This window comes from Pleurodeles waltl, chromosome 9, assembly GCF_031143425.1.
Source record: "Pleurodeles waltl isolate 20211129_DDA chromosome 9, aPleWal1.hap1.20221129, whole genome shotgun sequence".
Lineage (NCBI taxonomy): Eukaryota > Metazoa > Chordata > Amphibia > Caudata > Salamandridae > Pleurodeles > Pleurodeles waltl.
The window spans coordinates 327,826,753-327,852,049 of NC_090448.1; the positions used below are offsets into that span (position 1 = coordinate 327,826,753).

Consider the following 25,297-nt stretch of genomic DNA (forward strand, 5'->3'; position numbering starts at 1 on the left):
ACGGAGTAGATGAGGTCCTGCATCGGGTTGCATTGCGATACGTCGACTCAGGTGAGACCTTCAGTTGCGCCAGGAGGAGTACACTATGAAGCCAGCCAAGGTCCAGGACTTAGGGGACGCACTAGATGATCAGGACTCACTCCAGCAGAGGCCAGCAGCAGGGCTCAAGCAGGTCCAATTGCAGCAGGTCAGCTAGGACGTGGCTCTGGAGGTCCAATATGTATACCTGGTGCCAGCCTTCGTGTAGGTGGACTTCCTATTCTACCCCTGCATCTGGGTCTGGAGAGTTATTCCCTTCTCCTGTCAAGTCACCAAGAAGTCTGGGGGTGACAAAAGCACGGCAGGCCTGGTGTCAGATTCCTTTGTGTGTGTGCAGGAGGCAATCCCTTTTAAGTGTAAGTAGGGCTGGTTACATCCTTTTGACACTCACTCTGCTAGGATGGCCCATCCTGTCCACACCTAAGCATCCTTTGTGTCAGTGTTTGGAAGGAATACACAAACCCCAGCAGCAGGGCCATTCTCAGGCATGTGTCCCAGGGCACTGGCAGAAGACAAAGATGGTTTGGACAAGAAAATAGCAACTTTCTGGAAGTGCCATTTTCAGAATTGTAACTTGAAATCTAACGTCACAGTTAAAGAGGATTTTAAATTACAATTCAGTTGAGTAACAGCATATCTATATCTGCTCCTAATCCAAAATTAGCACTTATTAAATGTAATAAGGTGTAATAAGTTAACCCAATGTTAGTCAATGGGAGAGGGAGGCTTCACAACAGTGAAAAAATTACTTTTGGAATCTTTCACAGTTGGACATGTAAAACGTAAGTACACATGTCCTGCTTACTTAAACACAGTGTACCCTGTCCTGTGAGCCTTTAGGGCTTACCTTAGGAGTGACTAATAAATACTAAAAAGGAAGGTCTAGGCCTGGCAAAAGGTTTATTTTGTCAGGTTGAAATGGCAGTTGAAAACTGTGCTAAAGGCTGCAGAGGCAGCCCTGAGATATGTTTTTAAAGGCTACTTTAGTTGGTGGCACAATGATTGTTGCAGGCCCACTAGTAGTATTTAAGTTATATGCCCTGGGTACATGTGGTATTATTTACTAGGGATTTAGGGCACATTAAACATACCAATTATATGTAATCCAATTTTACCATTTTTAAAGGAGAGAGGATAAGAAACTTAGTACTAGTTAGCAGTGGTAAAGCACACAGAGCCCTAAAGCCAAGAAAAGCTAATTCAGCAAACAGAAGGAGTGAAGGCAAACAGTTTGGGGGAATACTACACCAAGATGTCTGGTCTAGCAATCTCTATGAGACTCACTGGGCTATGAAGGGCTATACACAGATTAACAAAAAAAAGAGCTGAGGATGAGGTGTTTCTAGGGTTAAACAACTGACATGGAAACCTGGGGATCTGGGTTTCACTCTGGGGTACGGCATTTATCTCACAATCATATAATTCTAAGCAAATCTTCTAATCTCTCTGTGCCTAAACTATGCAATTATGAGTGTTTAGAGTTTAGTGGACAGGGCAATCTGCCACATACATGTGGTATACCCAGTACGCCAAACAAACAAACCAGCTGCTCTATGCGAGAGGCAGGCAAATTGAGAGCTCCCATTGGATCCTCTGGATCAATGAACATTTGAGCTTTGGTATAAGTACCTGATTCCATCTTCCCCAAGTTAGAGCGAATGTTATAAAACATTTTTTTGTTGTTCATGGATGCCAGGAAATTCTCCGCCGTTCCAACAAAAAACAAATGTAAAATGATGTCCTCAGACTGTAGTAAAAAGCTCATAGGGTGTTGGGGCAAATTTTTTTTTTCTTCAGTTTTTGTTAAAAAAAAAAAAAAAAAAAAAAATTGGAAGTTTGCTTTTGAAAAACAAAAATGTTTACAGAGCGGCTGCCTGAAACATGGCGGCCTCTCTGTAAACTTACAGTGCTTTCAGAAGAGCTGCCATTGCAAAGGTTTCTCTGAAGGTAAAGAGATCTCTACCGAAGGGCAGATATCTTTAAATATGATGGACTGTAGTTCACCAAAGAAGCAGGGCACATGCCTCCCCCACCCTGGCAGTATAGAGTACAGCCCGCCACACACTTAATAAACACCAATGTGTGAAATCTAATGTACTTACTAAAAAGTGAAATGTTATGTCATTGCACAGTTCAAACGTATAATGTATAAACCCTGATATACACAATGTACCGCAGACTGTTGCCACCAAGACAGGATGAGGCGGTGTGTTGGGGAAGGTTGCACTAATGCTGCCTATCTTGTGCAAGTCCTATTTATAAGGGAAACTGGTAGCACTGCGATTTGCCTTTTACCTGGGCACCTTTTTTGGGCCACTGCAATGCTGCTGTGTATTTTGTATCTGCTCTGTTGGTGATGGAATTGCTCGCTGAAGCTGTCTGTGCCCGGCCTAATGTGTTTTTGAGAGCGTGTGTGTGTGTGTTGAACTGCTGTCGCAGGTGCTGACCTTGTTTCCTCTGAGGAAAGCTTGCACTGTTTCTAGCTGGATGTGCGTGAGTGTGTGAAGCTTGCCCCTACTTCCTGAGCTGAACCTGTTTTATAGGTGAGGGAGTTTAAGCTTGCACTGCTGCTGTACTTGTGCCATATGCATAGAGACCATTCACTGTTGCTCAGTGCTCCACATAATGAACGGTTGTTGTATTTGTGTATCTATTTCACTTTGATTGGGGGTGGGTGGGAGAGGGAGAGAGAGTTTGTGTATCTATTTGACTTTGATTGCGGTGGGGGGTGGGAGAGTGGGAGAGAGAAAGAGAGAGTGTGCGTGTGTGTGAGAGTGTGTGTGTGTGTGTGTGTGTGTGAGAGAGAGAGAGAGAGAGAAATTATACTGGTGGTATGTGAGGCAGGCAAATACTGGTTCTGTTCCTTGAACTAGAATCAGACTTACAATGCCATTTAGTTGTTGTGTTTGAGGGAGGCACCTCGTATTGCCCAACACGATATTTGTACCAATGCTTTGAGGGAAGCTGTTTTATGTTATGCTTGTGACCGAAGAAACGCAAGCATTGCTTAATCTGAGCTGGTGGTTGGCGGTGGAGGCCACGTGCACTTATTTTTGGGGACCGGCAGTTATTTCCCCTCATCAGACACTTCTCGAAAGCAAGACAGTGTGAAAAATACGCAATGCTGAAAGACAGAAAATCCGTCACCAAGGAAGAAAGCCGAAAAGTTTTACAGTGATATAAGGGGACAGGCAGCCTGGCCTGGCAGCGAAACAAAGGAGCCTGAGGTGGATTCAGGACTACAAACCCTTGGTATCAGGCCCCCTCCCGTTTTATAGCGCTATAGCGGGTGTCTGTGCAGCGCTCCGGGCACCGGCACTTATTATTTTACAAATAAAGCACAGCAATAAGTCCTGCAACTGCCTGTGTTGCATCTGTTGCTGCGTGTGAAGAAAGCTGACAGTGAGCGTTGCTTTGCCATGTATGATGATTATTCTCCCTGGTTCAGTGAACGTGTCACACACGGTGCAGTAGAAAAAATGCACTCCCTCTTGTGTTACTAGTTTTACATTAAACAGTGACTAAATAGTTGCACGTTAGAAGCCAAGTGCTAAAGAACCGCCAAAACAATAGCGCCCAGCTAGGATTCCGTTACAAGGATCTGTATATAGTGCCTTTCCCCCATGCAGGCAGCTTCCTAACATTGCAAGCGCCACGTACTACTTTTACCCACTTCCGTACTCCTACTTCATTCTTTTATTAGGCACAGAAGGCTGTGCCATCTCTTGTACGGTTTGGTACTATAACCTGCAGACCGGGCAGGGGATTCTGCAACTGGTGATATAGCCCACTAAGCTGGTTTACTAGACATCCGCGAGGTTCCTAATATCATAACACAATCAGAAGCGAAGGTTGCAATAACCACAACACTGACACTTAGGAAATAAAGTGATTATAAAGCATGTTATTGTTCAGTAGATAATATAGCTACATTATCTCGATTTATCTCTATTTGCCATCTTTATTTATGTTATAGTTTACAGTTCTTGTTTCTGCTGTCTGAAGTCAGGGATAGACCTTCCCAGGTGGTACAGAAAATGTGTGCCTCGAAAATGAGGTTGAACTCTGTCGTGCAGCTGCAAGAGATGTGCAATCAAGAAACTACTAAGGTGTGCAAAATAAATACTTATTAGTATGTGCTATTCCAGTAAAAATAATAGTAGCAGGAATGTGTTGGTCCACCCCTCCCATCTCTTTTGGGGGTTATGGCTTTGACAAGTGTAGAACAGACAGAGGAAGCATACTAGTGTGCTCATGGGAAGGATGTCGAGCGATAACATGCAAGGTGAAAAATCTGTTAAAAGAGGTCATCATACAGCTGAAGTATTGGGGTGTCACCAAAGGAAGGATCTGAGTTTTGCTGTTGTATGTTGGTCCGGTGCACCCTTGTTGTGCCACTGGTCCCATTCTGTGGTAATGCCTTAGTAGATCAGTTATGAACAATAATTCACTAGCAGGCTGCTTTTAGATTTGGTTGCCCCCTCCTCCTGATGATTGTTACTGAAAAATACAGCAAAAATCTGAAAACTAGGGATGTTGACCCTTGAAGGTTTATTGACCTAGTTATGTATGACTCTCATAGAGAGCCTCTACCCTTTACTTCAGTTTCTGAATCTCATAACCCACTGCTATGACCTAGCAAAAGTTGATAACAAAACTCATTACCCACTGCATGGCAGTGCGGCTTGTCTGTTTTGACTGAAATCAGAAAGCACAGCTGCAGGAGGGAGAAGGAAGGCAGGGAAGGTGGTGGGGCTGCTGAACTTTGGCAGGTCAGGTATTTTTTTTTTACCTTTGGGCAATGATACATAACAGAGGCCATATTATATATGCCACTCACCATTACTCCCCTGTTACAGCTTAGTAGCTGAAAGCAGGGGCACATAATTTGGGGGGCCATACATAACACAAAATTCCAGATGGGTAAAAAGAGAATTACGGGGATGTTTTTTAGCGCTGGGTTCTCAGTGACATCATAGACAACTTGAGCTTCGCTCTTGTCTATTTTATGTCGTTCAGAACCACTTGGCGAAAAACATCCCCATAATTCACTGTTACCTAAGTATGTCTCTCGTAGAGAGTTGCTATTGTTTATACCAGATTCTAAATCTGGCAACTCACAGCTACGATGTAGCAACAGTGGATAACAGAACTTGTTAGCCACTGTTGCTACATCATGAAGGCCTTCAGGCCAGACTGACAGGGCTCTCTGGGAGCCAGTAAGTGCAGCTGTGATTGTCTGCTTTGACTGAAAGCAGAAAACATATGCAGGAGGTGAAAGGAAAGCAGGAAACATGGTGGGGTCTGGTTCAGGGTGTCAGGTATGGTATTTGTTTCACAGCTGAATCAAGGAAGCGCTGTGTCATGTATGGCCCCCACATTACTCCTCTGCCCCTGTGTTGCAGCTGATAGCAGTTACAGATGATTTTGTGTAACGTACAGAACATAAAATTATAGATGAGTGAAAAGTGAATCATGTGGATGTATTTCATCTTGGGATTCTGAGTGATATCATACATACTGCAAGCTTTGCTCTTGTTGTCTATTTGATGTCACTCAGAGTTCCTCTGTAAAACCCCATAATTCACCGTTACCCATCTATAATTCTATATTTAGAACATACATAGAAGCTGTTGTCACCCTAGTGGTATGTAGGAGGGAGTGAAATGTTTCACTTGTTACCAGTATAGGTAATTAGCAGTCAGTCACGTACTGCGCTGGACTTCTCACCTCTGGATTTCGGATTGGCGAATACACCAAGTCTTCTACAGGTCCTGGATACTCCCAGAGAAGGGCGACCCCTTCTAGTAGCCAAGGTGCCGCTTGACAGGCTACGCCAAAGCAGACCGTACCCTCCAGAAGGAGCCCCAGAGGGAAAAAACCCCAACACTGGGGAAAAAAACTCTAACAGGAACTCCTGAAGGAAAACAAGAAAAAACAGGACTTGACAACAGGAAACAAAAATAGGCAGTATTCAGGGTAAAAGGCAGGAAAAAAGGAACAAGTAAAAATCTCCCAAGGCAAAAGCAGGAACAAAGAACAGGCAAAAATCTCCCAAGGCAAAAGCAGGAACAAGGAACAGGCAAAAATCTCCCAAGGCAAAAAAGCAGGAACAAAGAACAGGAGCGAACAGCACAACCAGAAGGAAGTGTTTGCAACGCAAGGAGGAACAAGACTGACTGACTTATATACTGAGAAAAGGGAAGTGACATCACAGGAAAGGGAAGTAACACCATCTTGGATTGGGAAAAGCCCATAGACCAGTATAGGAAAAAGGAAGTAGTATAAAAGAAAAACAGAGCATGCTGGGACAAAAACACGAAGAAGACAAGATGGACACAACATGGATAGAGACAGGCAAAAGGACCAACAAAAAACCCACCACCAACAACAAAAGAAGAAAAAAGGCTACAAGTAAGTGTAGCGCGTCCGGAAGCAAAATATATGCTTCCCAGAAAGCATAGTCAAAAAACACGGGGAACGGCGCTCCGAATATCGGTAGCGCGTTCCACCCGTGAGGACAGAAAGAGACGCCGCGTCAGAGCGCGGCGTTACACAGGCAGTCTTTTCCTGAAAAGGACCGAGACCCTCACTCTCACATGGTGACATGCTCCATCATAGGGTCACTCCCATCTAGGATGCAATGTGCATGAATATCACTTGGGGTGTGACATATGTGTGGATGTGTGTCCTTTGTGTACAAATTGAAGAGCACATTTAACATTACTTCATGCAACGCAGTGCAGCAAGTCCCCTTGCATGAAGTGGACAGAACAGAAATATGGAGCATTTCTGCTCTATCCTTATACTGGACCACTAGGTGCTGTGTAGCACAAATGCAGGGATACCTTCCTGCACAAAAACAATCCTTAGAGGCATATTCCTCTATTTGTGCTGCCAAACGGAGTACACATAGGAAGAGAAAATAGCAAGGAGAAATAAAGATATTTCCCTTCATTATGCCCCTGTGGGTAGGTGCACCATTTGGGCTTTGTAAATTTGAGTTTACTCCAAAATACATAAGTGGATGCATGTGAATGGCCCAAACCCACCCATGGAACGCCTACCCGACTCATAGTAGCACAAGGCAGCATTATGCTCTGCATTGTGTTACTTTGTATTTACTAAACAATGAAAGTGTCTATGTGTGGCTTTGTAAATACCAACAAGGATTTGCATCGGGCGTGTCACAAAATTGATGCAATCCTGACGCAAAATCACAGTAAATCAAGGCCTGAATACTTTCTGAAAATTAAACTAAAGTAGTGCAATAGTATGTCTTCACGGAAAAGTCCAACAACTTAGCCTGATATTCCCAGTGAGTCAGGAGTCTGTTGGTAACCTTACCACATGCGGTGTATTATAGCCGTAAGCAAAGCTGTTTTTTGTCCGATGATACTTCCATTCTAGAATTTGTATTTCCACTTTTTCCATTACTAGTATGAATCAATTTTGCCCTATCCTAATTTCAACACCCAGGCCATTGACATCACTTTCTCTGGACAACTGGGTTAGACAAACAGCTATATTAAACAAAAATTGATAGGAGCACCACTTGTAGCACCCAGAACCAGGAAGAATTAGATATGGAGAAGTATAGGAGGGTTAGATGCTGAAGAAGGACCACAGCTAGGGCAGCAGAGGATACCAATCCATGTTCACTCTTTATAAGTGGGGCAATGGCACCCATTTCCTTATATTGTTTTAATGTTGAGACATCAGACTGACAGGGAGGCAGGTGCACTCAGTGTAAATGTTTAATGCTAAATCAGGCTTCACTGTACATCTCTACTGTGGAGTTGGAAGAAGACTGAGACCAGAAGAAGGGCTGGCAGTCTCCAATAGCCCTATCAGGTATTCTGTAGAGGACCCAGATTTAGAGAGAATTTGATTGGCCCACATCTTGCTATTAAGGAAGAGAGGATTCAGTCTGTGATTAAAGAACCACAGATGTCCCGGATGCTTTATGGTTCTATTGTAACAATAGTGTAATTTGACCAGACTGGCCATTGGATAGGTACAACTATAAGAATATGCAGAGTCAATCCAGGGTTTGATGAACCCATAGATTGACTGTGTATTAGCGGGTTTTAGATATACTGGATACCCTTGTTATAACTTTGATGCTAAACAATAGATAAATAGAAACTATGAATGACTCAGTATTAAGCTCTTTTTTTCCACACTTTCTGTTAAATACTAGAAATGGATGATTCTTCTTTAGGTGGTCAGTTCCTGCAAACAACTAAAAGTCAGTTTGCTTACCCACATGTTTGTAGGAGAACTAAGGCTTCATTTAGAGTTTGGCTGGCGGTAGTCTACTCTGCCAGGGCAGTGGAGGCATGTACTCTGATGCTCTGGCAGACTACATGTCACATACCTAGAGATCTCTGCCTGTCTGACAAAGATCTCTGTGCCTTCAGGAGAGCTAATCAGCAAGGCAGATACTCTGAAGGCTTTCTGAGTTACTGAGAAGCCGCCAGGTTACATGCAATATTTTCAAAACTTTTTATTTAAAAAAATAACTCACAAAGCTGGATTTTGTTTGTTTTAAAAAAATAAAAAAGACGTAATGGCCCGTTGCTCTGGGAGCTTTCTCCCAAGCTGTGGGGGTTTATTTATTCTTTTTCAGGACCCGCAGGCTTTTATGTGCGGAAAAAAAGTATGTCAGGCTGTCCACTCTCTATATAGAGAGGTCAGTTAGAGGTGGTTACAGTGATGGTCCGACCTCTGGGACCACTGGGCAATGTTTCCACAGGCGCCATCGCCATGGACACTGCGAATAGGAACATGACAGACCACCTGACTCTAAACAGAGTGTGTAGGCCATCGGTTTGGCAGACAGGGTGGTCTGCTACATGTAAGGCGGAGTACACTGTCCACCAAACTAAATCAGGCCTGTTAGTCTCTATTTCCTCCCTGGTTGTGGTAGAGCGCCATTACTACATCTAGAGTGCTAACTGACCACTTGTATGTAGGACTAGATGAGTTATAAGGCAAAAAAGACTCCACAAATAGCATTTCAGTTTTCAGATGCTTCTGCTGACATGGTAAACACTTTAATGGCGGGAACAAAACTTGTTTTCACCGGGTTCACATATTTGTGCAAAGAGAAGTGATGAAACAGAGCAGAGTTTTTAAAATGTATTCTGTATGTGACCAGAGGAGTAAAACAGAACAACTATTCCATAGATTTTTTCGTAGTTAATATCTCTGGGGCAAAGCTTGTAAAAAATTATTCATATATTCTGTGTTACCAATGGCCGACTCTCACTGAATCCAGATGTTCTCACTCCACCCTCTTGTTATTGTTTGGATATTTTCAAACTAATAGCAGCGGAAAAGGACATGTTGTTGTGCTGTTTTGGGGTACTTACAATACCGTGTGCTTATCTCAGAGCACTCGTGAGGACGGAGACAGAAGAAATAGAAACAGGAACCAGGAGAGAGGAAAGGTGGCGAGAGGTTAGGCCAAACAAAGGGGATTATAGAATGGAGCTTTAATGCCACTAGGGCATTAAAGGGTGTGTGACGTCTCTTTTGTTTCATATGGTGTTTTGGTCAATTGACATCACTGGTACCTGCCTGTTCATAACAAAGTGAAATGAGCCTCCTTCTAGCACAGATTGTCTAGCTTCTTCAACATATTCATTAACAGGCTCTGTACGAAGCCTGCAGGTTTTGTAAAATATTTGAAAGTGTTCCCCCACCATCCCTTAGTCAACTATAGTAATCCTAATGGTTATTTAATTTACACTATTTAAAGATTTATTGTAGTGCGAACAAACCAGGATGAATAAAGGGATGTTTACCTTACAATCCTCACTGGTTAGAGATTCAGATAATGGAAATTTTTTACTTAATTCCTTACTCTTAAATTACATTGGGGTGCAGACTAACAGTATATGAACATCAATTTTACAAGAATAGCTCATTTCATGTTTCCATACATTGGGGGTAGATGTTTGGCTGACTTGAGAGTTAGGTAGGGCTGACACATTAGCACCTGGTCAGACTCTGATCCTCTAGATCAGAGAGGGAAGGTACATTGTTAGGCAGAGGAAGCGGTGTGCCTTTCTCGATTGGGAGAGAGAACCAAGGGCCAGATGTAGGAAGCATTTTGCACGTTGCAAACAGCAAAAAACGCTGTTTGCGACGTGCAAAATGCACGTCACAATGCACAAAACCTGTTTTGCGAATCAGTAACCTGGTTATCGAATCGTAAATCGGGTGTGCGAGTCGCAATTAGGAAGGAGTGTCCCCTTCCTAATTGCGAGTCGCAGTGCAATGCAGGATTGCTTTGTGACCGCGAACGCGGTCGCAAAGCAATCGCAGTTAGCACACATTTCAAACTGGTGGTAACCCATTCGCAAAAGGGAAGGGGTCCCCATGGGAACCCTTCCCCTTTGTGAATGACCTTAAAACATTTTTCCAGAGCAGGCAGTGGTCCTATGGACCTATGGACCTATGGACCACTGCCTGCTCTGAAAAAATTAAACGAAAACATGTCATTTTTTAGTTTTGTAATGCATCTCATTTTCCTTTAAGGAAAACGGGCTGCATTACAAAAAAAAATACCTGCTTTATTTAAAAGCAGTCACAGACATGGTGGTCTGGTGTCTCCATCAGGCCACCATGCCTGTGAGTGCCGCGATTCTCAAGGGGGTCGCATATTGCGACCCACCTCATGAATATTCATGAGGTGGCATTTGTGACCCCCTTGCCAGTTGCCTACAGTGTCAGGGACACTGTTGTGCATAAGGTTTTGCGACTCCCAAAACTCAACATACCTACATCTGGCCCTTAATGTAGGAAGCATTTGGCGAGAATGGCAGGGACTGGCCTTGTTTTGTAAGGTATGACTATGGATAGGGTAGTTTTGCTCCTGAATAGAAGGATCCTGTGATCCACTAAATAGACAGGTACAGGCTAAGATGCATGTTGTTAGTTGGAGCCAATGTCAATCAAATGTAGTCAAAATTGTGACTACATTGTGAAATGTATCAACACAACCGGGTAGATCTGAACTGAAGAACCCAACACATTTAAACAGTCTACCCTTGACAGAATCTTATTCGGACCATGTTTCTGAAATCAGTGGGGAAGGCAAAGTGTTTTTTGTCTTTAATGGTTGTAGCTGGCATTAAGTTGATTTGCTTGTATTTTTGATATAGATGCCAAGCCATGCTTTTCATCTCTGGTGAACATTCAAGATACAGTCTCTGTGACAAAGTTTTGGAAAACACCATCCATTATTTGCCCAGAGACAAGACTAAACTAGGAGTAATTTATGTTTTATAAGGGCATGCATCCTTCAGTGATGCCTAAGTAGCTAGTGAGATGATCCGTGTATAAGTATGTGGAAATCGTAAACAGTAATTTGGTGAGGGTTGCAGCTTGACACATCCTTGATATTCTAATAATAAATATAATAGTAAATATATCATGTTGAACTATGGCAAAAGCCTCTGTATGTGGTGCAATCTCCCCAGTAATCATAAATATTACTTTTTTTCTAGGACATCAATGATAACCCCCCTATATGCAACCCTCCATTCTATGAAACCAGAATCTACTCTACGTGGAGCACTAAAACTCCATTTTTGACACTGCAGTGCAATGACATAGACCTCAATACAGTGCTCAGCTATTCAGTGGTCGGAGGTAAGGACTCCTTTTATCCCTTTGTGTGCTTACACTCAACTACTATAAATAGCTGACACATCCTACTCGGTCACCATTGTGTCCGAGTAACAGTGCTATAATTCTTTATTCACGTAATTTCCCAATTTCCTCACTCAACTTCATTTTCCCCATATTGTAATCTTTGCGTGAAAAACAAAAGATTGTCGCTGCATGAAGTGCTATCATGCACTGCATTTAACATTATGCATTAGGGGCGAACTGAGGGGCACATTTAGGAGACCCTAGCATCACTGGAGGGTCAATTTTAGTGACACTCCGGTGGGGCTATGCCCTAGGCCGTATTTACAAGGTGCCGTTAAGCCACTTTTTATGGCTTAACGCCACCTTGTAAATACAGCTACTTCACACACAGCCCTTGTGTGGAAGGTGTGTGCAATGGGTGTTGCTGTGGGCGTGCCTCAGCAGCACCCATTGCATTTTGAAGCTACCTCAGATTTACAAGATTTCGTAAACCTGAGGCAGTGCCAAAATCTAACAGGAGGAGGAATACTTTTATTGCTCCTCGTTTTTTTGCTTTTTCTATATATGCTTCATAGTGTAGCAAAATGCCAGACATGTTTGATAATATGCGGGAAGGTGTCTCTTCTTGCACATAAACAATCATTTCAAAATGACGCTTTGGCACCTCTGTGTGCGCTGCATTCAGGAGTGCCATATTGCCATTAGTGATTGTTCATGAGCAGGAAGGGACACCTTCCTGCACATAAACAATCAAATCTCTCATTGCAGACATCCTGGCCCTGTCAAGTTTGTTTAGTGTCATTACTGGAACCCCTCCCCTCGAGTTGCTCATTTTTCTATAATTTTGGTGCTATGGTGATGTATCAATGTGTAAAGCTTCTCTGGGCATGGTATGCACCTGTTGAAAACCAAATTAAAAGATTTACAAAAAAAAACACAAAAAACTCCAATCATCCTATAACCATTTGCATTTTTACATGACATTTTTTTAACATCCAAACACCATCCACTCCTCATACAAAACATTTAAAAATCCAATAAACTAAGTTTTCTCTACTGTATAACCTGTTTCTTATCTAAAAATGTGATAAATCACGTTTCAACAGGCTATAGCTATCATCAGACAGAGTACAATGACTTTTAGACAAAATAAAGCCACAGCAATAAGCCAGTAAGAGACAAAACAATAGGATCCATCCAGCTCTCAATTCAAGCTGGAACACAGTCATCCTTAAAATCAATTTCACGTTAATATATAATTAGTCATATAGTAAGCAAGATAAACAATGTAATTGTACAAAATACAGTTCCTTATGCACAAAATAGAGCCACAATAGTGCAAAATGCAATTATATCTGTGCAAAATGCAGTTGGGCAAGATAGACATTGCCATTGTGCAAAATACAATTCCACCTGTATAAGACAGAGCGGTAACAGTGCACCATACTCTTATATTATGCAAACAGTGCAGTTGTAACTCGAGGGAAGCCAAAGAATCACTTCCAGTTACGGAGTAGTCCCAATTTTAATAAACTTCAAATGGGAAACAATGGAGGGGCCATCGGACTAATAATTCCAGTTGACACATATTCCACATAAAATATCTATCATACCCCAATATACGATCCTCGATCTTCCCATTCTATACCATTAATACAATGGGCAACTCTGCTCTGTTGACCGTTCGTCAACAACAGACAAAAAATTCCCTACCGCATAGCACAATGGTATATTATTGCAATTTAAAATTACTGTCAATAAATCAGTTGTACGGCAAACCTGTAGCATTCTAAAAACCACCAGCAGCAGTATTCTTCTACTTTTGTCAAAGCATGTGCAAAATATAAGTAAATGCAAAAAGTTTCATGATGCATTTTGGCAAAATTGACACTTTGCTCTTTCTGCCCTCGCCTGTCTAGCCAACTTCCATCTTATAAAGGCTGGAATCCACAGCAGCCTGACCTTCAGGGTCCAACTCCTTATATAAACACTTTTTATGTCCTGAAGGTAAGGCTGGATTTGCCGCCTATAATGTGACTTCTTTAGATGATGCAAATCACCTCTATTGCACACGTCCTCTAAATCACTCCTCCAGGAGCTTCGCCTGGTAAGTGCCTTAATGTTTGTTTCTGCTGAACTGACATTTTCTGAAGTTCTACCCCTACTGGAACATCCAGGTAGGCTTTATTATCAAGGAGATTAACAGCCCATTGGCCAACATGCTTTTCCTGCAAAAACATTTTTTATTATTTGCATTAAGGAGCCCTCCTCAGCTTTAAGGAGACAGGACCAATAATTAAGGAACTGCTGTTTGTATTTAAATAGTATGCTAGTGAGGCCCAATTCTAACCTCAGAGCACTATTTATGGGTCCTCTGGGCAGGCCAAGCCATTTTTTCCAGATATTCTTTTCAATGGTCTGCACCCTCCTCAAATATTTTACTGTCAGAACCTCACAGCCATACAGTGGCAGATTAACATGGTTGGCATTATAGGTCTCTCTGAAAACTTCAATGGACTTGAGGCCCATTGCTAGATCCACCCAGAATGAAACACCCACGATGGCCTTAGAACGCACCTCATGGAGATCTATATGAGGCGTACAATTAAGATTATATCTAAAGAGAAGACCAAGTTAACAATATTCCTTAACCACCTCTACTAAGACACCACATAGCCACCACTTAACATTTTTATATTGAACCCTTCCTTTTGAAAAGACCATTACTTTTGTCTTAGTCATATTTATTTTCAAATTGCTGGATTTACCATATTCAGCAAAAACATCTAATTGCCTCTGGAGGCCAACCGGCGGACGATCCAAGAAAACCATATTATCGGCATGAAACATTACTGAGATGGCTTCTGCCTAATTTTGGTGGAAAAGATCAAACATGGCTTAATCCTGCCATAACATCTGCAATATATATAGAGAACAGGAGAGGGCCGTCATACACCCCTGCCTCAATCCATAAGGGGTGGCAATTTTTCTAGACCATGCTCTATTACTCCCTAGTTCCACCCTGGTCCATGATCCTTTGTGTAAATGAATAATCATCTTTAATTGACCCAGAGGGCACTTTAATTTCCTCATCTTCTCTCAAAATAGAGGCCTATTTCTGGTGCCAAACGCTGTTAACAGATCTATGTATGCCACATACAGAAGTTGTTTCTTTTTACGAAAAACCATTTGGACCTTAGGTAGAATATAAGCATTGCTTACTCAATCATCTAACACCCCAGGAGATGTTTAGCATATACCGTGCTGGGGATGTCCCATACCAATAGATACCACATGCTTGTGTGACACTCTGTGCACAATGGTGTGAATCAAGGGTGCATGTTATGGTTGAGTGTTGGGGCTGTGGAATTCATCTTGGTTTTCCACAGTTAGCATGGGTTACAAAATAGAGGTCAGAGATAGCCTGCTAATGTTTACTGCTGAAGCTTTTTGGAGAATTACAAACTGGAGGGTGTAGGATGGCAGTAGACAGTAGTCTCTCGAGAAGAGCTAAATTAGTATTTAACCATGACCTGCCCTTTTGTTCTCCTGGAGGAGCTACTCTCAAAAGGCTGACAACTGCAAAGGCGTTTCTCCCCCTAGTTCCTGTGGTTTGGGTTCTCTGTGTGAGTAAGAGACTCCCAACCTCACCCCTCCTTCCTTCTGACACTTGAATAAATGAATGAAACACTACTTCTAAAACACAAGCAGCTGCTTACAAGGAAGCTTTCCGGCGCTGCCAGTAGGAGTCATATATCCTTGCCTAGACCTCACTAAAAAGGATGATCTTCAGGTCTTTTATTAAATCGAGCTTCAGAATCTGCCGTCCTTCACTTTTTGGGCAGGACATTCCAGGGTTTTGCAGCCAGGAAGAAGAAGAATCAACCCCCTCGCTTAGCCAGTTGAAATCCAGAGAAGATAAGAACACCCTGATTAGAAGACCTGACGTCTCTCCAGGGCATGTAATCTCTGAATCTCTTGTGAACATAGAGGTCCCTTTTTATGAATAGTGCTAAAAGTAATCTGCAGGGCCTTAAACATGAGACCCTTTTATTCACGGGTAGCCAATGAAGCTCTTAAGCCTGACCAAATTGACTTTTAGAATATTTTCAGGAAAGGTTGCGTGACAGAATACTGAGGTCACCAAATTGTGTGCTGCCAACATATCATGGCACAAATATCGACAACCAAAATATGGGGAAGGTAAGTGCATACTATTCTTCCACATCTACCTGCCTTCAAGATATGTATCAAGGTACATATATTTGGAGTTACATATACTAAACGTATGCTTACCTATAAAAATGTACCTTCATAATATTTTGGTCCTCAATATGATTTCCACAACATTTTGGCCCCATAATATGATCTTGCTGATATTATGGAGGAATAGCGCAGGAACATATGTATCCCCTCATTAGTCTCCAGGCTCATGTGTGAAGGAGCTACCATATTTACATAAAGTATCTCGGGTGGTCTTACATCTCATTTGAAATCAGAGCTTGTGACAACTTAAGCCTGTGACAGCTCCTCCAAAGACTGCAACTGCTCCAGACACCGACTGCTCTGGCGAGACTAATGTGGCACTGGGGGCTAAGGTTGGACTGGGGATCACTTCTGCAAGGTGAGCACAGGAGTGGGACCCCACTCACACATGTAACTAGAAGGTAAACTGCCAAGCATGAGAAAAGCCAAACAACACCAAAATGAGTTAGGGTTGAACTAAGGTTCACTTCACAAAATGAGAGAAAGGCACAGTTAGGCAACAGAGAGTTGTAAAGATAGCCTTTATGTGCATAGAGCAGACAAGAGCCGAATCACTGTGATATACTACCTGTTTATTTTTCTTGTAATAATTCAGATATTCATGTATTGCTAATACCACATTGTTACAGTATTATGCTGGGTCTAGGCTGAAGTATGTTTTCATCTAAACACAAACCAATGGCACTATTATGTGAGTCACTGAGGTCTGAGTTTCTTACCCCACACCACCTCCCAGAGGTAGCTACCATGAGTGTCAGTTGCTAAAGGAGTGTACTTGTTGCTCAGTTTTCAGGGTTCTTGTGAGTCAGTCTTTGGATACCAAGGTTAACAAGCTCAGATACCTCGATTGGGGCTTATTAACCAATACATGCCCTGAGGTTTGCAAATTTGTTCTGACGAGTTGCAAGACGAACCCCCTACACAAACTAGGTTACCAAGGTCTGACCAATGCTCCTATTTGCAAAATTAGATATGATTTGTGCCCAACTCTTTATTTTGTGTCCTACTCAGGAAGATGAAAAATGTAAAAGCCTATGAATGGGTGAAGCCTGTTTGGAGTAAATACAAATACCTAGCAAATATTATTGATTCGTTATCTGGAATTCTCTCCAGAAAATGACACAAGAGGATTCTCTAGGCACTAAGGGCTTAGTCAGTGTACAAGCATGAAACAGAAAACCCTGTGGACTGCAACCTGCCGCAACCCAGTGGGCACTACATTAGTAAGGTGCATGTTAGGTAATGACCAGTTCTGTGAGACTCACAGGAATAGTTAGTGGAATCCAAAGCATCTTTCATAATAATAGACATAATTAAGAATTCACACTAGAATGTATTCTGTGTGTTATTATAAGCAAAAACCTATCCTTTTTAAAAAAATAGCAAAGACAGTGCAATGGAATACTACTGATATTCATAATCCAAAAAGAACTCCCACAGACGTCCACAGTATTAGCACATAATGAAGAAGTCAAAAACAGTGCATAAGGGCATCAAGTAGGATAGGATGTTTGAAAACAACATCATGCTTCAGACATAGAGTCCAACCAATGTGAGAAAAGCGGAATGAAGGATTGTCTGCAGCAAATACCTCTCTGCGACGCCCCCATTGTAGCAAACAGCCCTACATCCATCTTGCAGCATGATGGTACAAAGCACAAGCCAGCTCTCCCCAACAGAGGGTGAACAAATCAGAAAGACAATAGAACCTGTCCAACTAATTGTCTATGGGGAGGGCCGCCCCACACTGTCACAAGCTCACACCAACACAATGAGGAGAGAGACTGCAAGCCGGTGATCAAGAGGAGCGCAATGAGTAGTTCACCCCCAGGGTGTAACCATATCCACACGGAAAGCAGTCCGAGCCACAAGAAAGAGAAGGGGGAATACCAAAGGGGAGGCCCATCACACACCAGAACTGGCCTGGTGGTCACATTGATGCCACATCGCAAGTCTGCAAGTCCCATATCATCACTCACTCACACTACCACCTGCCTCGGAGACATCGCCGCCATCCAATTCCTGCCTCACTCCACCAGGGGGGTTCTCACAATTTTCCAAATCTTCAGACTACAATCCCACTATGGGGCGCCTGTGCGCCCCATGAGCCTCCTCCTGCTGCAGTGCTCTCTCCTCTGCCACTGCCCATGTGGAAACATCTTTGGCCAATATCCCTACTACGGGTCTGCCCCTAGACTTCCAAGCCATCACAATCCTACACCGAACCAGCACAAGAGTCAAATATAAAAATCTGGTACCCACTTTCTTGGTCTTGGGTCAAGGGAATCTTCCCAGCAAGCACACCTCCAGACAGCACGCCAGTGCACGAACCAGAGTTATGTTCAGCCTCTTCAACACCTCCACCCAATATGATTGCAAGCAGGAAGTGCCTCAGGTCACATGTCAAAAGTATGTGTCGAGCTGCGCACACTGCAGGCAACTTCTAGATTACCCATCATAAATGGACTGGAGTCCTTGTGGTGTAAGGTAGTTCACGTGAACATAAACTGAGTATACTTCAGATGCGTGTTACAGGTCACTTTAGAGTTGTATTTGAATATATGAGACCACCCCACGCCCATGAACTCCCTGCGCATAGCCTCTTCCCACCATCCCCTGAGTACCGTCAGTGGGTGTTGCACCATCTCATTAACAGCCTTATAAAGCTAGGCCACCAAATGGCAGGCCAACCCTAATATCACCAGGAGCTGGAGAACTGCATGCGGGGGAGAGGGGAGAGGTTGTCTTTGCCAATGTTCCACACATCCTGAAACATTTGAACCAAAGCCTTATATGTGAGGAACTGCCCTGGCTGTAAGTCATTGCGTTCAGCCAACTCTCTAAAAGACATCAAGACTACCATCGGAAAATATTCTTCCGTTGTCACCACCGCCCACTCAGTCCAGTAGCTCAGCTGCACAGCTGAGAAGTGAACCCCTGGATCACCATGCAGCAGGCTGACCAAAGGCAGCACGGGGCAAAAAAGCGATGTCCACCAGTTCATTGAACACACTGTCACCAACAGAGTAGTAACCCGCCGAGAGAGTCCCTGACTTCTGGGCCCTGACAGCCAGATGGAGCAATTGGGCCAGCAAGTTCTTCTGGTTGAGTTCCCTGCCAATGCTACAGAGCTTCTCCTGACACATGCCATCCAGCCAATGAGCCACCCATTGCAGCTGAGCCACCAGAAAGTATAGTTCAAAGTCCGGTGCCCCCTGCCCACCCACACCCGGGCGGAGGACTATGGGTGGACAAAGCCATTCTATGGTGGCCCCATCACAAACCAACTCCTGGAGCAAGGAATCCAGCTGTTTGAACGAGGCTCCTGGCAAACTGACCAGGAGGTTCGTAAAATAATGCAGCATCCTCAGGAGCATCACAATTTTGGAAATAGAAATGCGGGCCATAATTAGGAGCCTCAAGGACTGCCAGAAGGGAACACAGGGCTGCAGAGATCAGAACACCCCACCCAGATTACTCTCCTGTATGTCTCCCAGACAGTGATAAATCTGGATTCCCAGATATTCGAATGCTTGAGCTCCCATTCTAAACCCTGCAGGACCAGCGCAGGTTGTTCAAACTCTGGAGTTGCCGGGAACAACCTTGTTTTCCATCGGTTGACCTTTAGGCCAGAGAGGACACCAATCTCCTCCCTTAGCCACATCCGATGCACAGGGTCTGAAACCCTATCTGCCAAATAACAAAACTATGTGTTCGCATCTGCCTACAGTAAGACCCCTGCCCTTACATTCCAATCTAAGATTTTCTACCAATGGCTCAATTGCTATGGCAAACAGGAGAGGGGACAGCGGGCATCCCTTGCGTGTACCTTGATGGACAGCATACTGCTGCGAGCCCGTGGAATCTGTCCTCACTATGGTTGTTGGGCCAGTGTAGAGCAGGCGTACCCCCCAAATTCCAGGAAGGCCCATCACCTGTATGATGTCTTCCAAAGAATTATACCTGACCGTGTCAAACACCTTCTCAAGGTCGATAGACATAATTACCATGCCAAAGTTAGAAAGCATATGGGGATGGTACAGTACATGGAACAACCGCTTACGATTAAGGGAGGTATTATGCACTGGGATAAACCTGTTCTGGTCAAGGTGAATGAATAGTTGCATGTGAGGAAATAGGCGGAACGCAAGGATTTTGCTCAGTATTCGAAAGTCTGTGTTAAGCATGGAAAGAATCCAAAACACTTCTGGAGTCTTATGTGGGTTCTTTGATTTAGGGAGCAGGACCACTAGGGCCTCTCAGGTTGATGCTAGTGACAGTCCGCACTTGTAAGCTGACGTATAAACTTCCGTCAGTATGGGCACCAGTAGTTGCCCGTAGGCCTCATAAAACTCTGAAGGGAGGCCATCGGGCCCCAGAGTTTTGTCGGTTGTCATATCTTTAATCCCTGCCCTGATCTCCAGAGGCATTACGGGTCCTCCCAGATAGCCGCACACCTTCCTAGGTAAATGAGCAGAAGTCGTCTCAAGTACACCCCCATCAATGAAAGAGGCACCGGGTACAGGCACCTATACAGCTCAAGGTAATACACCCGAAAAGCCTAATTAATAGAAGCAGGGGAAAACAGCACTGTGCCATCCGATGCCACCAAACTAGTAATGGGGACACCCTACAACTACGGCTTGATGAGCAAAGTCAGTACCCTCTAAGCCTTCCTCTCATCCTCATGGGCCCAAAGAACGTACTCCCTGTAGTTGTGACAGCGCAATCTCTCCAACACTACTTTACAGAACACTTTCAAAGCCCTCAGCTTCATGTGGGTATCTTGATCCGCGCTTTTTCTCTGGTGAAGAGATTTAATCCCCTCCTTGAACTTGCGCAGTACTCTATTGAGTTCCCGACGCACACCCATTGATTGACCCAGACAGGGACCATGGATAACTATCATGAAGGCCTCTCACTCAGTCAAACAACTAAAAGATGTAGCCCAGTTGATTTCAAAATATTCCCCTATAGCACCTCTTAGGAAGTCTCTATTAGGGGCATCCGCAAGGGCGGCCATGTTCAGCCATCATGCAGAAATGTTCAGGTGGCCATCTTGAGGTTGAAAACTCATTAAGAGTGGACTATGGTCTGAATAGGTGCGGCTGAGTATTCTGTCTGTGTCACAAAGCCACTCAGCTGGGACGAACAGATATAATGATCCGGGCATATGTTTAGGTGATATATGTGTGAGTAATATGAATAAATCCTCACTTCCCCATGCTGAGTCCTCCAAACGTCCTCCAGCACTCAAGCCTGCAGTCAATCCCTGAACCCCACCGCAAACCTGTGGGCTGCAGTGCCTGACAGAGGAGGAGGCAAATGATCTAAATCGGTATGAGGATACAATTGAAATCTCCCCCTAAAAGCAGCGCATCCATGTCTTGGTGCCCTAAGGAAGTGCGCAGCAAGTCAAAGAAATAAGCTCTGGTTTTGGTTTGGGCCATACACGCCACCTAAGGTTACCTTTCTCCATAAAGCCTTCCTGAGACCAACACATAGTGCCCCTCCCTGTCTATCATCTTGGTCAATGCCTCAAATGGAATCCCCACCCGCACCCACAGAAGGGCCCCTCTAGCATATGTGGAGTACTCCATAGCAAATACTTGCCCCAGCCAACTCCACCCCAAAACATGAGTTTCCTGCAACATGGCGATATGAACTGCCCAGCGTCAAAGACAGGTGAGTATGCGGTGTCGGAAAGCAGCAGACCCCATTCCTATAATATTCTCAGCCAGGAGCTTAAGTCCAGGGTGCATGTCAACCATAGGAAATACACCTCAGCAGTCACATCAAACCCTACCTCAAGCTCCCAACCCCGCAGGTCAAAAGCCATTGGGCTCAAGAGACCCCACGACAAAAAAACAAATCAACCAACCCCAAACAACATCTCCCAAGAGCACCCAAATAATAAAAATAACAACTGCGGTGCAGTCATTACTTTACTCAGGACACCACATTCACCCGGAGTGACACACAGAAGAAGCCTCTACATATATGGGGGGTGGGTCGAAGGGATGGAGCCATCACACCCTTCAGGTCTGGAAGGACAGACAGTTCAGGGCCATTAGGTGGGGAGGTAAACACTGACAATAGTACACAAAAGGCATCCAACTGCGCAGATCAGCATCCAGCAAAGCCTGCGGTGTCATTTCAGGGAGGTTGCCATTGCCCTGAGTCATCCGAATCCGACTGTTTAAAGCGTTGGCCAGAGGATTTGTTGCTGGCCAGGTCTTCCTGGCTGTGCACAGTGATATCTGCCGCATCTAACAAACGCCACTGCTCTTTTCAGCTCTGTCTGGGACCTGGTCAGTTTATTGAGCATTCTTCACCGCTGAGGGTGAAGGAGTGTTTCTTCGACTTACGAGTAGAGGCCGTACTCTCAGCCTGAATCTTCACCAAGCGGCCCCCAGCTTGTAGGCCTCCATCCATGCCCAGGCCTCCTCTGGGTCACTGAACAAAATGAGCCTTGCCGTCCAACATAATTTTGAGTAGTACCGGGAACACCAATGAGTACTGCAGACCCTCTTCTCGCAATGCCATTTTACAGCCACGAAGGATGCTCTTTGTGACTAAACTGCAGCAGTGAAGTCAGGGAACAGCAACACCTTACTGTTTCCCACCTAGAGCAGGTCAGCGTCCCTCAACCGCTGCAACAGTACATCCTTGTCCTTATAATGGAGCAGTTTAGCTGGTCTAGGTGGCAGGTGGGCCGATGAGTACCCGGTGTGCCCTCTTCAATGCAAAGAACGGAGTTAGTTGTGTTGAGTCAACTCAGTCTTCAACCAGGCTTTCAGGTAGGTCACCATATCTCCACCAAAGTACCCGCAGGAAGGCCCACAATTCAAATGTTATTACATCATTTGCACCCTTGGAATCTTCCGCTCAGCGCTCTAATGCTCCCACACTCTCGTCAATGTGTGTTTCAGCTCATTTCACTCTGTCAGCCAGTTTGTGGTGATCCACACGCAACAGCCCAAATTCTGCAGGTACAGTGCCTATTTCACATTGGAGGGTGTCTTTAGTGTCCACAATAGCATCCAATATATTGTCCGGCTGAGATTGAAATGGGGCAGCAAAGAGTTTACACCCTCTGTATGTGGGTAGTCGTTCCAAGGATGATTCATAGGAGCCAGCTAAGGCCTCTGTCCCCTGGCTTTGGATTTACCCTTGGCAACGTCCACAGTAAGAGAGAAGAGACCAAGTTCCTCTCCGGGCTAACCATGTTCTATCACTCACAGATCACCCCCTCAATTGGTCGCAGACGTGGTCCTTCTCCAGTGACCAACGGGCATCCAGAGATGCCTACTCGTATAAACAGTCAGAGGCTGCCCATAGCCACAACACAGTCCACCACTACAGCCCTGCAGACCCAGCACCCCTAGCAGGTCAATCCACGTAGCGCCAATCCCAGGAGAGCCTCAGGGGGCCCGGGCAAGCAAAGGTCAGGATGGCCCCCTCACAGTGCAGCTCAATAGCGGCCCCCTCTGAGATCCACACTCCTCACATCAGTGGTGGTGCCCTGGGTCCAGTCCAAACTACGCAGCACTGTGCCTGGCCATGAGACTCCAAGTCCGCTCCCTCTTGCAGCAGTCGATGAGGAGAGGCAGAACTACAAGAGCCCGAGCTTCCAATCTACCACCAAGGGACCTCAGGGCAGGATGTCAGACCACTTCCGTCCGCAGCTCAAGGCAGGTCCACAGGAGCCCCAGAGCACAGCGCCCATCCAGCCATCCAAGGGTAGTCAGGCTCCTCAATAGAGCCCAGACATCTGTGCCACTCTCGAGGCCGCAGGGCAGCCAATCCACTGCCTGCACGTAGCGGGGAACACGGAATCCCCAGCCCAAGGCCCCACTCACAGTGTATAGTATTTACCAGTCACTGCTACCAGCCCCCATTAATGTCTTTGCCACAATTCCGAGACCCAGCTGGGGTGGGGGCAGGCATCAAAAGAATGCAGGGAACAGTCAATATGTCAGGCTGTCCAGTGTGCACAGCGCAGATCAGGTCCATGCCTCCATCACAGGTTTCAGGGTTTGGCCAAGGAAACTCATGGGTTGCAGAACCCATCTGATTAAGCCCTGCAGAAAAGTCTAGGCCCTCCAACACGGCCCCTGAAGGGTGCAGCTGGCCCCCACCATACCAGGTGCCAGGAAGCACTGCTGTCCTTCAGACAACAGGTCCATCAACCAATCCTCAGTTTGTAGTGGGTAACTACTTGGAAGAGCACCAGCCTCCGGCCCCACCAGTGGCATACGATACCGCCGCTCACTGCTGACAGCCACCCTGGACTCACCACTGCAACCCCGAGCTTCAGCGAGGATCAGGGGCATGCTGCGAAGGACTCAGTGTCCCCAGAGGTAAATGCATAGGGGAGCCATAGTCTAGCTCAGTTCAATGTTTCAGTGCTTACAGCCATTGTTTCTATCTCTGAGTCTCAGTGACTAATTTGACTTGTAGCAGCCGTATAAGCCTGTTGGAAGACTTGATGTTTCTTTTCTGTAGCCTTTGTGAAAGAAAGGTGTTTACTGCGAGACCCTCAGAATGGAGTCCCTTGATCTAAGGGCTTCATTATGAGTGTGGTTGTCTGAGGACCGCTACACTCGCGTTGACGGTCAGACCAACACTAAAGGCCACCGTCCAGGCCAGGATCATAGATTTCAACCTGGTGACGTCAGTTGGGCTTGTAACCAGCCGTGGTAGAGCTGAACACAGTGCCGCTTGGCTGATTACAACCCCACTTTCTGCCAGCCTTTCATGGTGGGGACCCTGCCATGAAAAAGCTGGTGGAAAGCCAGTGCTGTGGGGCACAAGGGCATGGCCACTACAGGGACCCCCCCTGCCCTGCACCATCCGAATGCACACTGTCTTCATTCCGATGGTGCTGGGGTGCTAGCCTATGGGCCTTGGCTCCCTTGAAGGAGCTGAGACCAATATCCGAGCACTGTTTCTGACAGTCAGCCGGGCAGGAATGCATATATCAACATTCCTGCCTTCCAGCTGGACGGGAACATTGTAATATGCTCGGGGGGGACGTCGCCGCCATGGTAGTGGTGTCCTTTCCGTGAGTTAGGCAGTCCCGTGGTGGGACCACCAAACTCATAATGAGCCCCTTAGTCCTCTAGCTAACAATGTTTTCAATGCAACTTCTATACCCTGCCTTGAACATTGTTGAATAATCAATATACACCTATTTTTCTCGGACAGCAACATGATTATAATGAATTCAATATTTACAAAGAATGGTTTTATAGATAAAGGGATAATTTGTATTGAACAATTATAGAGACAAAATTCATGCAAACATATTTGAATATCTAAG

General features: G+C 44.9%; 1 protein-coding gene across 1 annotated transcript in view; it reads left to right on the forward strand.

The window, feature by feature from the left end:
• LOC138259247 (cadherin-related family member 4-like) overlaps nucleotides 1-25,297 on the forward strand; it is a 329,970-nt gene that overhangs the window by 196,199 nt on the left and 108,474 nt on the right. Inside the window, exon 13 of the mRNA XM_069206849.1 lies at nucleotides 11,559-11,703. Within this exon, the coding sequence (XP_069062950.1) occupies nucleotides 11,559-11,703 (145 nt within the window). The remainder of the gene's footprint in view (nucleotides 1-11,558; nucleotides 11,704-25,297) is intronic.